The sequence below is a fragment of the Lactuca serriola genome, chromosome 4 (genome assembly GCF_051521515.1).
Source record: "Lactuca serriola cultivar US96UC23 chromosome 4, Lser_US96UC23_V15, whole genome shotgun sequence".
In the NCBI taxonomy this organism is placed as follows: Eukaryota; Viridiplantae; Streptophyta; class Magnoliopsida; order Asterales; family Asteraceae; genus Lactuca; species Lactuca serriola.
The window spans coordinates 39,219,044-39,235,526 of record NC_136411.1 but is presented as its reverse complement, the minus strand read 5'-3'; the positions used below and the strand labels follow the sequence as shown (position 1 = coordinate 39,235,526).

At 33.4% G+C, this 16,483-nt stretch overlaps 1 protein-coding gene across 1 annotated transcript; it reads right to left on the bottom strand.

The window, feature by feature from the left end:
- Positions 1–4,513: 4,513 nt before the first annotated feature.
- LOC145101354 (CRAL-TRIO domain-containing protein YKL091C-like) lies at positions 4,514–8,699 on the bottom strand. The gene is made up of 6 exons (XM_079038543.1): positions 8,518–8,699; positions 5,518–5,773; positions 5,327–5,363; positions 5,106–5,223; positions 4,873–4,983; positions 4,514–4,795 (listed from the first exon to the last, which is right to left on the bottom strand). Exons 1-6 carry the CDS (start codon positions 8,587–8,589, stop codon positions 4,658–4,660), a joined length of 732 nt encoding a protein of 243 aa, XP_078894669.1. The 5' UTR covers positions 8,590–8,699; the 3' UTR covers positions 4,514–4,657.
- Positions 8,700–16,483: the final 7,784 nt, after the last annotated feature.

Below are 16,483 nucleotides of genomic sequence, written 5' to 3'. Positions count from 1 at the left end.
GCGTGGATACGCCACTGATAGTGGACATGGGAGTAATAGCTGCTTTGCTGCGAAACCAGTTTTTGAGCAAATCAGCGAATGTGATCAAGTGATCAATATGGTACACTCTATTCTTGAATCACTCAATATACTTGTGTCAAGATACGAAAATGAACTAAATGATTAAAATTCACATTTTCTAGTATAGTCTCGACTACCCCAGAATGGACCAAACCATAAGTCAATTACTTACGCCACGGTGCACTCCTAGACGACTCGGTAGAAGCGAGAAAAGTCAAGGTTAGGGCGTCACATTTCACAATTAGAGACAATCAACTGTATCGAAGAGGGTATTTAAACCCATGGCTAAAGTGCATCTTTAGGACAGAAGGACAGACGCTCCCGAAGGAATGTCATTCCAAAGACACGACACGGTACGAAGGGGCTCGAGCACTCACGGGCAAAATACTCCGCCTAGGAGTATATTGGCCAGACATATACAATGAGGCAGCACCCCTAACCAAGAAATGTAAAGAATGCCAGGCATTCTCTTCTTTCCAGAATCAACCGGCCATGCCTTTGACCAACATCACCAGCCCCTAGCCCTTCCATCAGTGGGGGATTGACGTAGTGAGACCATTCCCACCAGCGCCAAGGGGTGTGAAATTCTTGTTAGTTGCTGTGGATTATTTTACAAAATGGATAGAGGTGGAATCACTGGCCACCGTCTCGGGAAAGCAAATGATAAAGTTCATGATCGAAAATATCTTGGACCGCTTTGGCACATCCAAACTTCTCATAAGTGACAATGACACACAATTTGAAGGGAGCCCCTTCAAGGGGTGGTGTGAAAGAAAAAAGATCCACTGTCGGTTCATGTCCGTGGTGCACCCTCAGGCCAATGGACAAACTGAGATATCAAACAAAACCATAGTTAATGGTTTAACGAAAACATTACTCAGATCAAAGTCTTCCTAGGTAGACGAGCTCCCAACAGTGCTATGGTCATATTGTACCACCACAAGGTCGAGCATGGGAGAAACACCATTTAGCCTTACTTACGGGATGGAAGCAGTCCTCCCATTGGAAATAGTAGCTGGATCACTGCGAACAGAGAGTTTCGAGGAAGCAGCCAATGAAGCAGGGTGACGCTAGGACCTAGACATGCTAGATGAAAAACGTGAGGCTGCACAGATGTGCCATGCATTATACAAACCGCGTACCGAGAACTATTACAACCGCCAAGTCCGGGTCAAGAACTTCAAACTTGGAGAATGGGTGTTAAGGAAAAACGAGTCCAGTCATGCTGAACCATTAGGAAAACTTAGTTTCGTACAAAATTATAGAAGCCCATCAGAACGTCACTTATGTACTAGAAGCCCAAGACGAGCGTGCAATACCAAGAACTTGGAATGTGCAAAGCCTATGCCATTTCTACTCTTAAACGAGTGTGAAAGATAAATTCATGGAGCTTTTAACCCATGGATCCTAGGTAAATGAAGAGTCATGGGTATTAGGGTGTAACCCTAATCCTCCATAGTATATAAAGAGGTCCTTGGTTCTAGATTTGGCACTAGTGTGTGTGAGAAACAAGGGTGGGCCGATTCTAGCAAGCATTAGATTCTCTCAAGTATTTCCAAGTTGTTTTAGGTGATTTGTGACACCACTTGAGGCATCCACACTATTGGTGCTAGGCTCTAAAACTCCAAGAAATCAACCACAAAAGAAAGGTATGTTATTCTACTTAAAGTTTTGTATTACAAGTACCCCATAACATGCTAGTTAGGTTGTAAACCTTGGAAATCAAATTTGCATGTATTTTAGAGAAAACATAGATCCAAGTTTTCTAGGGTTGCATGTACACCATAGGAGTGTTAGTATGCTCAAAACCCAACAAGACCTTGGGGGTTCCTGGGGCAACTAGGTGTAAGACTTTGGAGGGCTTCCACGGCATCCAAGGTAAAGACCTCGGGGGGGGGGGGGGGGTTCTCGAGGCACTAGGGTTTAAGACCTTGGAGGGTTTCCATGACATCCTTAGTTAAGACCATGTGGGGGTTCCCATGGCACCCGGTGTAAGACCCTAGAGGGTTTCCAGGGCATCCTTATATGTTTGCATGTTTAGCTCATATGTTTATATGTATGGTTGATTGGTGGTTAGTGAAAACCATGTGGGGGTTCCCATGACAGTGGGCTAAGACCCTGGAGGATTTCCAGGGCATCCTTATATGTTATATGACATGGCTTATATGATTGATATGGTTTGTGTGGCTGTTATAGTTAGTATGGATTATGTAGTTATGTGGACTGTGTGGGGTATGCTCTGGGGAACTCACTAAGCTTCGTGCTTACAGTTTTGTTTATGGTTTCAGGTATTATTGTTTTGGAAAAAAAGGGCTCAGCTTGATCGCAACGTACACACCCGTGTTTTCTGCATTATGTGATTTTGGGATGAACTCTGATAAATGTTTTTAATTAACAATGTTTTGGAATACTTGGATTTAAAGATATCTGTGTTTTGACTATAATAAAAATGAAATTTTTACCCTCGATTTTTGGGTCGTTAAACCATGGGCCAATATCTTTCATAAATCTTACATTTTTATGAACAAGGAGTCTTCATGGAGCTAAGATATTACATCCATGGCTTCTGGAGTAAATCAAAAGCTGAACTTTAGCTCAAAAGACCCAAAAATGCATAAACACAATCCCAAAACTAGATCTAGCATGATGAACCATCAAGTAGAGAACTTTATACCTCAAATGGCTTGCCAAGATGATGATGAATCTGGATCTACAAGCCTAAGCTACCCCAAGCAACCACAAAGAGTTCTTCTTTTTCTTTCACTAAAACACCACCAAATCTCACTTTCAAGCTCAAAACTCACAAGAGGCGTTTAGGCTTTCATTTTTAGAGTATAGGGTGATGGAGGTTGATCAATAAAATGTCCAAAGGTGGTTTAAGTTGTTTAAATATGGTGTAAACCTAAAAATTAGGGTTTGCCCAATCCTTGCGTACATCCAACGTACTCCCACATACGTCTAGCGTACGTGGGTGAACCCGCGACCATTTGGAGAGCTAGTACGCTAAGCGTACTCACAGAGTATGCCCCACGTACTAGTTAGGGACCAATCATGAAATTAATTAAGCATTAATGGGCTAAAAGGAAACATACCAAATTACGATTGTTACAAAATTTACTGATTACACCTACAGCTACATCTCTGGTTCCCTCTTAATTTGATTTCTACTTCTTGTCCCAATTCTAATTCCTTATAAAATCTACTACCATTAGTGATTGTTGTTATTTTCGACTTTGGCGATTTCTCTTTTATTTCTTTTTAAACCTATTGTGATTTCCAATTCGTGTGTCTGGTTAAGTCGAGATTGATTCCTGTGAGTTGGGTGAATGATTATTGATTCGATCTCCTGTTGTGATTTCTTTATTCTGGAAATAAACCACAAAGAAAGTCAAAATTTAGAAGCTTTTAGATTTCAAGTTGTATTGTTGCATGTTGGAGTTCGATTACAATAGTTTTATTTCTCTTATTTATGGAGTTCGATTCTCCTATTTATGGAGTTCAAAGTCAAGGTATTTTTCTCTTATTCTGATTATATGATCAAGTCCGATTTCTCTTATCTAACTTCGAAAATTGTTGCTTTAGGTAAAACTTCTAACTTTCTATGGTTTACTTCAGTTATAAATTTAGGAGTAGCATATAATTGTTTTTGAAATTCCAAAGTATGAAATTTGAGGCAGAAGGATGCATATCATTATTCTTTTGTTGGTGTTAGACAAGGGTCTTTGAACAATGGAAGCATAGAACATAGTGTTGCTCGGAAGCCTTGGACAATGGAAACATAGAACATAGTGTTGCTTAGGTGATGCTGCTGGAGAGCCTGAAATTAACTATGAAGTGTTTTGATTAAAATTTGAATATCTTAAAGTGTTTATGCAATTAATGGAACGAAGTCAAAATCAACAATCCGTCATTTAATTGTGATAATCGTTTATGTTAAACGGCTAATTGATATTGTATTATTAGTTTTATTTTAATGTTAAATTATAATGTAAGTTTGTATTTAGTTGGTGGTAGATTACTATTTTATTATTTTTAAATTATACACATTCGAGTTTTTGGATATGTATTTTTACTATCTGAATTCGGATTTGAAGATATCCGAATTTCGAATATCTGAAATGTCAGATATCCGGTTTTGAACACCCCTGCTGCATATAAGGAAATAAATATCTTATCTCGTCCGGGGTATCAAAAACTAATGGACGGACCATGAGGTTAACCATTGGAGAGGTTATTTAATTTTATAGGTTTAAAGTTGAGATTACAATACTTTTATGTGATAGTATAGGCTAACCACTTAAGATACTATTTAAAAACCAAATCGTTTCAAATTGGTTATTTTGGTCTTTAATTATTATTATTGTTATTATTATTTTGGAACAGTAGGATTTAAATTTCTTTTTTTTTTTTAAGTTCTAGTAAAAATGGCTTACAAAATAATAGACCGTAAAAATGTCAATGTTTGTTGTTGTTGTGATTATGATGTATGATAAAATTATTAATATGAAATGTTTGCGACAAACTTATTTTAAATATGAAATCGCCAACAATATGATTAACTTGATACGAATCGACAAACTAATATTAAAATCACTCATCAACACTCTAGTCGAGGTGCTTCAACATCTTGAAGTGCTACAAGCTTGGCCTCACCACCAAGTTCTTCCGGTAACGCCTCTTTGCCAACTTCTATGACAAATCGTTTTCTTTCATCTTCATTTCTCACAATCATAATCTGTATATCGACAATCATAAGTCAAAACATCAATCTTTTTTACCCCAAAAATGGTCAAAGGTCAAATGTGAAGATACCTTGTCCAATGTTGCTTTCTCAAGGAAATGTGAAATCATCTTCCAAACGCTCACGAAAAACCGTGGCATATTTAATATATATAATCTTGCTAATCGTTCTGGGTAGTATGCCTATTCAAAATGAAGCAAAAATAAGTTGACACTTGCCTTTTATGCAATTTTCCCTATAAAAAAAAATAAAAAAAAAAATAAAAAAACTAGAATGCTATTTACCATTTTGGATGAAAATTTACCTGTAAAAACTGAAATCCAGATATTAACCCATGTGCGTCAACGTTCTTGAAAGTTAGTTGCTGCATATCAATGATTGCAACTATCTTCTCGTTTCCAGTTTCTTGTCCTCTTATTCCACTTCAATTCACAATATATATTTATAACAATGTTTGATTATTACTTGTCTAAAATGCAATTCAATTTGAAGAAAATATCGATGAATAATTATAATATTACATACCTTGCAATTCCTTTGTCAAGTAGATGTACGACAAATTCTGTGTTTCACAAGAATACAATTACATTTAGAAGAATATATATAAGCAAAAAACTCAACCGAGATTATAAAAAGTCAAAAAGCATTTCTAAATTTGGATGAATGGAATACTAATAGTAATAAAAAACCTAATGAAAGTGAACAAAAGGAATTACTCTTGAATTCGTGTTTATCTTTAGCAGGATAATGCTTGCTAGCGTGAAGTATCATAATAGGATGTCCATCTTTGGAAAGCCCTTGAAGAAATATTTTTCTTGATTCCAATTGTTGAAGAACTTCAGAATCAGGGATAAACCCTAGTGGGACAAAAGAAGTCCTCCATTTTTGCCATGAAACAAACATCTTTGCTGCTTTATTAGGATCCATTGATCTTGCTATTAGGAACCTCTCTAGTGTTGGATCTCCGTAATTCTACATATAATAATAATAATAAAAAGACTTGATCATTGATTAAAGAAACATAAATCATTTTGTTCATGTTCAAAATAACTACAACATTGGTAGTTTCAAATTTTCAATAATAATAAAACATATAGAATCTTACAAATCAAATTAAACCACGTTTGTTCATATTGACATATTAATTATGACTTGTGTAACTAGTGATACCACTTTGTGTAACTATGTTCAAAATAAATACAACATATATCTGCTCAAGATAATTATTTTATATAAAAACGAAAGATATGTTTGTATAATGTCAATCATGTACACTTCATATTATAATATAGCTATGTCCCACCTTGTAAAAAAATATATAAATCTCCATGAATATTGTAATCCTTTTTGGTCGGCTTAGTAGCATTCGCATCAATAACCCATACTTCAAAATCAATATGTTTATATATTCATGATGGGTGTTTTATAAATGCGTTTTTTTAACAAATTAATTTGTTATTGTTATTATATTATTATCATCTTTCTATATTATTTTATTATTACTATATCATAACTTTTAGTATTAATATGGATGATAATATTATTATTTAAAGTACATATTTATCTATTTAGTTTACGGAGATCTTTTAAATTCTCAACTATACATTTTAAATACATTTTTATTACTATGAAACATTTCGTTTGTTCTAAATTTATCAATAACTAATCATAATATTATACTTCTTATTTAAATAGATGATACTATAAACTTTTATAATAGTTTAATTATAATATTTATATGTTAAAAATTATAATGATTCGATATTTAAATTACCATGTTTTTCATTTAAAAATCTACATATATTCACCCACATATAAACATACTATATTTTTATTAAATATAAAATCTTAATTTTTTATATAGGTATATTATTCGTCTCTTAAATTTTTTTGTTAAACTATCATTACAAAATTGCAAGCAATTAAAGTATTAATAGAAAACAAAATTAATACACATAATATTTGACATATTTATCCAAAATCATCTATTAGTTCTTAGTTTATTTGTGTTTATAATCATGATAGACTATTTTTAAAAAATTAAATATAACAATTAGGAGATTTAAAACTCATATGAATGTCTCGCTATCATAATAATGTTTGGTTAAAATATTATTTGTTTATTCTACATAGCGGTGGCAATATAGGTAAGTAAGGTTAATTAAGGGGAAAATAATTTGTCAGAGTAATTATTTTTTCGTCTTGTTCATGTTTAACTAATTTTTTTGTATACATTTTATAATTTAACTTGCTAAATGTGTTCACATATTATTATTGTTAACTGCTATTATAGGTGGCAATGATAATATTTGAAAACATTGAATAAATTAAATGGTCAAATATATACAAAACAAGAAAATTGTTAAAATATGATCAATTTTTTTTACAAATTTCTTAAAACTTTTTATAATTTCTCACATTTTACAATATTTTTGTCCTATAGGTTTTACTAATACAATGTTTTAAACATTGTTTAAATTTTTGTTAACTTTTTTTAGACTTTCATATAATTTTAATACAAGTTCTTTTAAACCAAATATTTTATAAATGTTTTAAAATTTTTTACAAGTTTTTAACTTTTTTTATACATTTTCATACAATTTTTTTATAACTTTCATACAATTATTCTTAAACTTTCTTTTACAACATTTTTAAAGTGTTTCATAAATTTTGAATGACAATTTAATAGTTTTTTTATAACATTTCAAAATACTTTTGTTAGATACTAGTTTAAAATGTTGTATTAAAAAACTAAAAGTTTATAAACTTCTAATTAAAAGATATTAATAAGTTGTAATAATTTTAAAACATCTACATTATATAGATTTTTTTTGTTTTTTTATTTACTACGTAATATTTTATTTTTATGTTTTTTAGAAGACCCTCCATACTTATTGTTACATATTTAATTTTATTGTTAGATATTATTTACTTTAAAAATATTGTATATGCTTAAAAAACAAAAGAAAAAAACTATAAAAATACTATATAAAATATTTCACAAAACAAAAACATATTTATTAATTAAAAAGTAAAATTTAAAATTGATTATTATTTAATTAATATTTAAGATATTATGGATACTTTAATTGTCTTGGCATATTATCATTGTTACCTGCTATAGCCGGTAACAATGGTAATATATGAAAACATATAACAGTTAATTGGTCAAATATATATAATTTTTTTTTGTTTAAATATGAACAAAATGATAAAAATCATTACCCTAATAAATAATTTTCCCTTAATGGAGCAACATTGTAAGTAGACGTTTAGAAACACGTCGATCTAATGGCTACAATCGTATATATAGAATGTTCTATACGAATGTTAACAAAGAATTGTATAATAAAAAATATATATTATTTTTTAGGAATTATATCATTAAAGTTATTTCAATATTACAAATATTACTGATTTTAACTTTATTTGTCAATAACTTAAAGATCTAAACTCCAGTCAATATATTGTCGCTTTGTTAGAGCTCGATGACATCCAAAATAAATATAATTAACCACTTTGATCATCAATTGAAAATTTAATCATGACATTGAACTATAATTAAAAAACAAAATCAAAATCAAAAAGGAATTCAATTACAACAGATAAGGCCCCTGAGTTTTCACTTTTCAGTTTCGCAAACCAAAATCTCCATTTTTCATGGAACGAAGAAGAGTAATCAAGTAATCATACACTAGCAAGTTCGAATTGGTTACCTCTGTGGAGGATCCGAGCTCCTGAACTATTTTCTTCATTTGAGCGAGTTTGACTTCTTGATCTTTGGCCATTTTAGCTTGAAAAAGAAAGAGGAACGGAAGAAACAGTGCTTCTATATATAGATAAGAGAAATGGTGAATGTGAAGGTCATTTCTACTCTGATGTTATGTTAGGTACAATTGTATGGATGCTGATTTTTACAATATATGTTGTTCAAACGAAAATCTAAAAAGAAAAAGAAAAGAAAAAAAAAAAGGCAAAATAAAAAATCGAGCGACCCTTGAGTAGTTGAGTGGACTAAATGCTAATAATTGAATGGGGAAATTGTCATAAACTTTTAACTTTAATATTCTTTTAGTAATTATAAGCATCCCTTATTATAGAAAAAAACATTATAAGAAATAATATGTAATTTAATTCTTTTAGCAACATAGATTATGAGGATGATTTGATCCTCCAAAAACAAGTTCTCAACCATAACTCCAATCTTGATATTGGTATCGCCTGAAAAAGAAAGACACTTAAGGGGTGTTTGGATAGGAAAAAAAGAGGGTGCTTATGGCTTATTGTTTATTGTTTATTCTCACCATAATAAGCTAAGTTTAAGTGTTTTGATAAAATCCTTAAAAATCAGCTTATTATGTTAGGAATAAGCTAAATAAGCTAATTTTAATAAGCACCCCCCCTTGCTTATTGCTTATTGTCACCACAAATAAGCTAATAAGCTAATCCAAACACCCCCTTGACCATATTTTGAGTTGGAGACCGAGGATACCGATTGTCAAATTAGTTTTGTGGGAGAATTTAAGGTTCGTATGTTATGACTATTGGATGAGATATTTCTCATAATTGAGATAATTGCATTAACAATAATTAAATACTATATACAAGGGCCACATGGGCTGAGAACTAATGGGCTAAATACATACAAATGTTATTTATACATAATATACACTAATATGCCCCCTTAGTTTCAGCGGGAGATCTGGAGCAGTCACTCAAACTGATCCGACAATCTATGAACAGAGATTATGGAAGTCATTTGGTGAAGATGTATGCATACTGAAGAGTGGAAGGGACATGAAGCACTCTAACTTGACCAGTTGCAACCTTATCACACAAAATTGATATCCATCTCTATGTGTTGGTATGTTGGTGCTGAACATGATTGGTAGACAAATAAACAACACTGATATTATCACAATAAACAATGGTTGCCTTCATTAAAGGAGTGTGAAGCTCACAAAGAAGGTTTCTTAACCAACATGTTTTGGCTACGACATTGGCCACACTATAGTATTTGGCTTCCATACTGGACCATGAGACAGTTGGTTGGCATTTAGAAGACCATGATAAAAGATTATCACCCAAAAAGAAACAGTAGCCGTTGGTGGATCAACTTGTGTATGCCCCCCCCCCCCCCCCCAAAATCAACATCAGAGTAGGCTATGAGACTTGTGGAGAGGGAATGGTGAAGTTGAAGGCCGTAGTCCAATGTACCGCGAACATAGCGTAAGATGCGCTTTAAACCATGGAAATGAGGTTCGCGAGGGTCGTGCATAAATATTCAAATCTGTTGTACTGCATACGAGAGATACGGGCGTGTGAATGTGAGATACTGGAGACCTCCTGCAAGGCTGTATTATCCCCATTTTTATGGCCAAAAAGACCAAATTTATGTTTATTAAACCAGATTATTCTTTTTAAAAAAAAATATTATGCGGAATTTTTCCCCAAAACATGATAATAATATTATCAAAACATTTTCGAACAAATGTGTTTTATTTATACAACTCGGGATGTCATCGTCAATACAAAAACGTAAGCATAAACAGAGACCTTACATTAATTTACATTAATGATCTACATCTCATTTAATCTCTCAGTGTAATGTACCTCCGCATCGATATCATGTGATACAAATTAAAAAAGTGGGTCAGGTTGGAAAATCTGGTGAGTACATAGGGTTTTCAACTCACAGTAATATAATTAATGTTTTTAATCATCAAACAAACAATTCCCAATTACCCATCCCCTTTTTATTATTTATTATTCCCTAAATGATTATCCTAAGGGTCATCACCTATATCATGTTTACCTATCATCGCCTACATCACATATCCTTATATGTTTATTGCTAAGGACTTTTCCTAAGGATCATCGCCTACACCATATAAACAGAACTGTTTCAGGGATTACTCCCCCAATACGTGTCTAATATGGGTTAGAGTATCATCGCATGAATATGCAGTTACTACATCACCTGAACTCGTAATTCATCATGTACAGGTTATGAGCCTGTCGGTGTTTCCAAATGACTTGTTTATATTAGTTAGTGGTCACTATCTATATTCTGGTATATGACTGCATCGCAACATCACACGTCACGGTTAAGGTAAGTCCTAGTCATCTCCTATTTATCACTACCTATTTATTATCACATATCTATCATTTCCTATCTACCATCACGTATTGCTACCCAATACATATTTATAAGTGTATAATACTTATATGATTAAAGCAGTTAAATATCATCTCATAATATCATATTTAATACATAATATTCTCAGCACATATAATAAGCACATAAGCATGTAATTATCTACATACTTCATATCTATGTGTAAGATGAAAATAAGTATGCACTCACTTGATAACAGTAGACGACTCGAGGTTAGGGCAGCGCTTCGCCATAACACTTTTCCAAAAGGCCTAGATGTACATAAGGTTAAGTCTTATTCTAGTTTCATGATTCTTGCGACAATAATAATTATAGTCTAGATTTTGCAATAATCCCATTGTCAACTGGTCTATAACTGATAAAGGGATAACCAGGTAGGATCATATCAGAGGTAGGGTCCATTTGATATATAGAGTATACTGTTTGGAAATTCCACTTTAAACATCTCACTAAATCCAGCTTAGACATCATCCTCGTAAGTAGATCAATCAGTATAATGACTTGAGATTACTGATAAATCTTATTTATAGGTTCAAAATAATGACTATGACTACAAATATAAACACTGAAAGAATAAGAGTGTAACTTAACTTACAGAGATTTCTTGGACAAAATTTTGGAAATTGCACTAGCAAAGCTATTACTCGCTAGCTACAACTACTTCAGTGGTCGCAGGGCTTCATTGAAGACTAAAACTAAGGGAGAATAGGGCTAAGGCAGAGCAAAAGTCGATAGAATGAATTGTAGGGGTGTGAGGAGTGAGTGAGGCTTGGTCTCCTATTTATAGCCGATTTTGGGGTGCACGTCGTGCATTGTAAGTCTACGTCTCCCCAGCCACTTTGTCACACGTGACAGGTTCTCTGTGGTCTGCATTTTCACCTTCTAAAAGCATACGTCACGCAACCGGCACACACTACATGGGGAAAAATCGCAGATTTTGTAAATTTCATACCTTCTTCATACAAACTCATTTTTCGACGTTCTTTTTTTCACACATAGCTCTCAACGAGTACTACAACTTTCTTTTTGGCTCCATAGGACAATTCTGAATTTATTTTTAGTCATACCTTCTGTGTTTTCATACCTTCTTCATACGAACTCATTCTTGCAGTCCTCTAAGTTTTATTCCTAAAATTATCAAACAAGTTAACACATATTAATGTGTCCAAATTAGCACATGTCCTAATAAACTCTTCTCTGTTTTCTTCCTCGTGTATCTTCAACCATGATTCTTCTTCTACTTGGTTGGCGGTGGAAATGCCAAACGATGGGACAACTTCAGGAGTTACACCAAAAGTTCTACAATTATTATCTTTCTATAGGTATCATTCACTATCATAATACTTCTCATTTGCTCAGTCCGATACGAGTTCTTATCATGGCGTTCTATACACCAAAGCAAGCGTTCGGTGTACCGAGATGAGATTTTAGATAAAGAAGGTTTAGACACGTAATCCTCCTTATTACTTTGAAAAGTTGTATGTCATTTCTAATATCGTAATTAAACATTCAGAAACCTGAACATATAAAATTTCAACAGACCTTAAATCTAATTAAGAAATAGAAATTTAGGCAACCTAAAGCATGCTACAAATCATTTAGCACATAAAAGCAAATTAGGCATCTTATTCTAAAGTATGCTAGTGATTGTGTTAATTCAAGTGTACTACCTAAAATAATATAGACACACACCTTATGATCACTTCTTAGCATTCTAAGTTTAATTCTAGAAATTCTTAAAACTCCTAGATCGCTTAAACCAATGCTCTTATACTAACTATGACATTCCCATTTTTATGGTCAGAAAATACCGATTTTTTAATGCTTATTAAATAAGAGAATTCTTTTTAACAGATTTATCATGCGGAATTTGTCCCAAAAACATGATAATAATATTATCAAAATATTTTCGAAGAAATGTGTTTTATTTATAAAACTTGGGATGTCATCGTCAATACATAAACATAAGCATAAACAAAGACCTTACATTAATTTACACAAATGATATAAATCTCCTTTAATCTCTCAGTATAATGTATCTTCGCATTGATACTTGTGATACAAATTATCTGAGTGGGTCAGGTTGGGAAACCTAGGAGTACATAGGGTTTTCAACCCACAGTAATATAGTTAATGTGTTTAATCATTAAACAAACAATTAACACAATTACCCAACCTCGTTTTCTTATTTATTATTCCCTAAATGGTTATCCTAAGGGTCATTACATATATCGTGTTTACCAATCATTGCCTACATCACATTTCCTTATATGTTTATTGCTAAAGACTTTTCCTAAGGATCATCGCCTACATCACATAGACAGTACTGTTTTGGGGATTACCCCCCCCCCCAATACGTGTCTAGTATGGGTTAGAGTATCATCGCATGAATACATAGTTACTACATTTCTTAAACTCGTAATTCATCACGTACATGTTATTAGAATGCATGTGTTTCCACATGAATTATTTAGATTAGTCAGTAGTCAACTTCTATACTCCGATAGATGACTACAACGCAACATCGTAAGTCAAGTCAAGGCATCTCCTAGTCATATCCTATTTATCATCACCTATCTACCGTCACCTATCTACCTTCACCCACTACTACCGAATACATATTTATAAATGTATAATACATATATGATTAAATCAATTAAATGTCATCTCATAATATCATATTTAACACATATATTCTCAGTACAAATAAGCACATAAGCATGTAATTATCTAGATACTTCATGTCTATGTGTATGATAAAAGTAACAATGCACTCACTTGATAATAGTATATGACTCGAGGTTAGGGCAACGCTTCGCCTTAACACTTTTCCAAAATACCTAGATGTACATAATGTTAAGTCTTAGTCTAGTTTCATGCTCCTTGTGACTATAATAATTATAGTCTAAATATTGCAATAATCACATTGTCTACTGATTTATAGCTGATAAGGGATAACCAGGTAGGATCATACCGGAGGTAGGGTCCATTTGGTATACATTGTATATTGTTTGGAAATCAAACTTTAAACACCTTACTAAATCTAGCCTAGACATCATCTCCGTAAGTAGATTAATCAATTTAATGACTTGGAATTACTGATAAATCTTTTTTATAGATTCATAATAATGACTATGACTATAAATACAAGTTACACTGAAAGAATGAGAGTGTAACTTAACTTACAGAGACTTTTTGGACAAAAGTCCAGAAATTGCACTAGTAGAGCTACTAATCGATAGCTACTACTACTTCAGGGGTCGTAAGGTTTGCCAAAGACTAAAATTAAGGGAGAATAGGGCTATGACAGAGAAAAAATCGAGAGAATGACTTGTAAGGGTGCGATTAGCGAATGAGGCTTGGTATCCTATTTATAGCCGATTTTGGGGTGTGCGACGCTCAAAAGGGGTGCACGTCGCACATTTTAAGGCTACATCTCCCCAACCACTTTTTCCACGTGCCAGGCTCTCCATGGTCCATGTTTTCACCTTCAAGAAGAGTGCATCGCGCACCCGACATGCACTTAGCACGCATTGCATGGGGCGCAAATCACAAATTTTGTAAATTCCACAACCTCTTCATACGAACTCTGTTTACGACGTTATTTTTTTACACGCGTAGCTATCAATGAGTACTACAAGTTTCCTTTAGGCTCCATATGCTAATTTTGACTTTATTTTTATCCCTTATTTTTATATGATTTAATGATTTTGCAAAAATCATAACTCTCTCATACGAACTCCGATTTTGGTGTTCCTTTTACCAAAATTTATATGTTAAAGAGTACCACGACTTTCATTTTGATGACTTTACCCAAACGTCAACCATTCTCTTCGTACCATTTGACTTCACACATTCCTTGTGTGCGGCTGACTTTTATATATCTTTAAAAAAAATCATATTTAATTCATACAGAGTCGGATTTCTACGAAATTTATATTTTCGGGATCGGGAAGACATGTACTTTCTAAATATTATATATATATATATATATATATATATATATATATATATATATATTTGTGTGTGTGTTTTTTTGGTACACTTATTTTAATGACTTACGGGCGATTCGGCTGATTTTCCTATTTTTCCTTAATATGAAAGTTATATTATATAGTATTTAGTGCGCACGACTATAAATTATATTAATTAAGAATGTAGTTTTAATAATTATTACTTATTATGTGTAGCCTGAATTTGCGGGCATTACAAAGGTTGTGGTAAAGAGTCAGATCAGTGACATGGTCGCCTGAGATGTCCAGTTTGGACTATGTGCCATCTAGGGTGTGACATGGGTTGCAAGGTAACATGTTAGCGCATTCCATGATTTCCATCCCATATTTTCGTTGGGATAAGAATATGCCCTTAGCATCCCGAGTCGCAACAATGCCCAAAAATTAGGATAAATCACCAAGATCCTTCTTGGAAAGTTCCGAGGCCAAAAGAGAAATAATTTGTTGTAGGAGATCCGTAGAGGAGGTAGTCATGATGATATCGCCAACATAGAGTAATTAATTAGCCATATCTAAACCCCTGAAAAAAAAAATAATGAAGAATCACAGCGACTATGTGTAAAATCGATCCTGGTGATGTTGGAAGCAAAACGCTGACACCAAGCCCGTGGGGCTTGTTTTAGGCTATAACGGGACTTTATAAAAGGCATACATTATCTCAATGAGTGGTGTCTCTAAACCCTAGTGGCTAGTGCATGTAAACATTTTCATGCAATTAACCATGCAAAAATGCCTGGATAGACTTATTTGAAACCCATTATTGGGGTTATCGTGTTCTTGGTTTCCTCACTGGAACATCTAAACCTAAATCTAAAAATGATGAGGAATGGTATACCACTCTCACTTAGCTTCTTCTCACATCAATTGTCAAGAAAATTTCCATAGCTCACTCAGTTTGGCAAAGTCTTGAAGAACTATTTCGTGAAAAAAGATACTCAGGCTACTAAACTCGAAAACAAGTTGCATTTCATGACTCAAAGTGATCTCTTGTCATAAAATGAAAAGCATCTTTGATTTTCTTGCCAATATCGAAAACCCCATTCCAAAGAAGTCTTTTTTTTTCCCACTTGCTTAATGGTTTATCTCCTCAGTTTGACAATATTTTTATGCTCCTTCGACATAAGGATCCACCTCCTAATTATCTCTAGGTTCGATCCTGCTTTCTTCTTGAAGAACAATGATTTAAGACTAATCATCCCACACAATCATCTCATGTCGATCACCCATCATCTTCAATTGTCTTGTATGTTGAGAACAACCATCACAACTCCTCGAAGTCATCTTGTAGTTGTCGCCGCCCAAATCAGCTCCGTCATAGTGGTAGCTCCCACTCGGAATATCGCCAACAACCTCCTGTTGTTCTAGGAAATCAGCAACAGCTACTGTCATTAAACCCATATGTCATGCCATGGCACCCCTTCCCATGGGCTTACCCATCATATTGGCCTGGTTTTGACCCACTTTAGTGGATCAGCAACGCCAACCCAATCC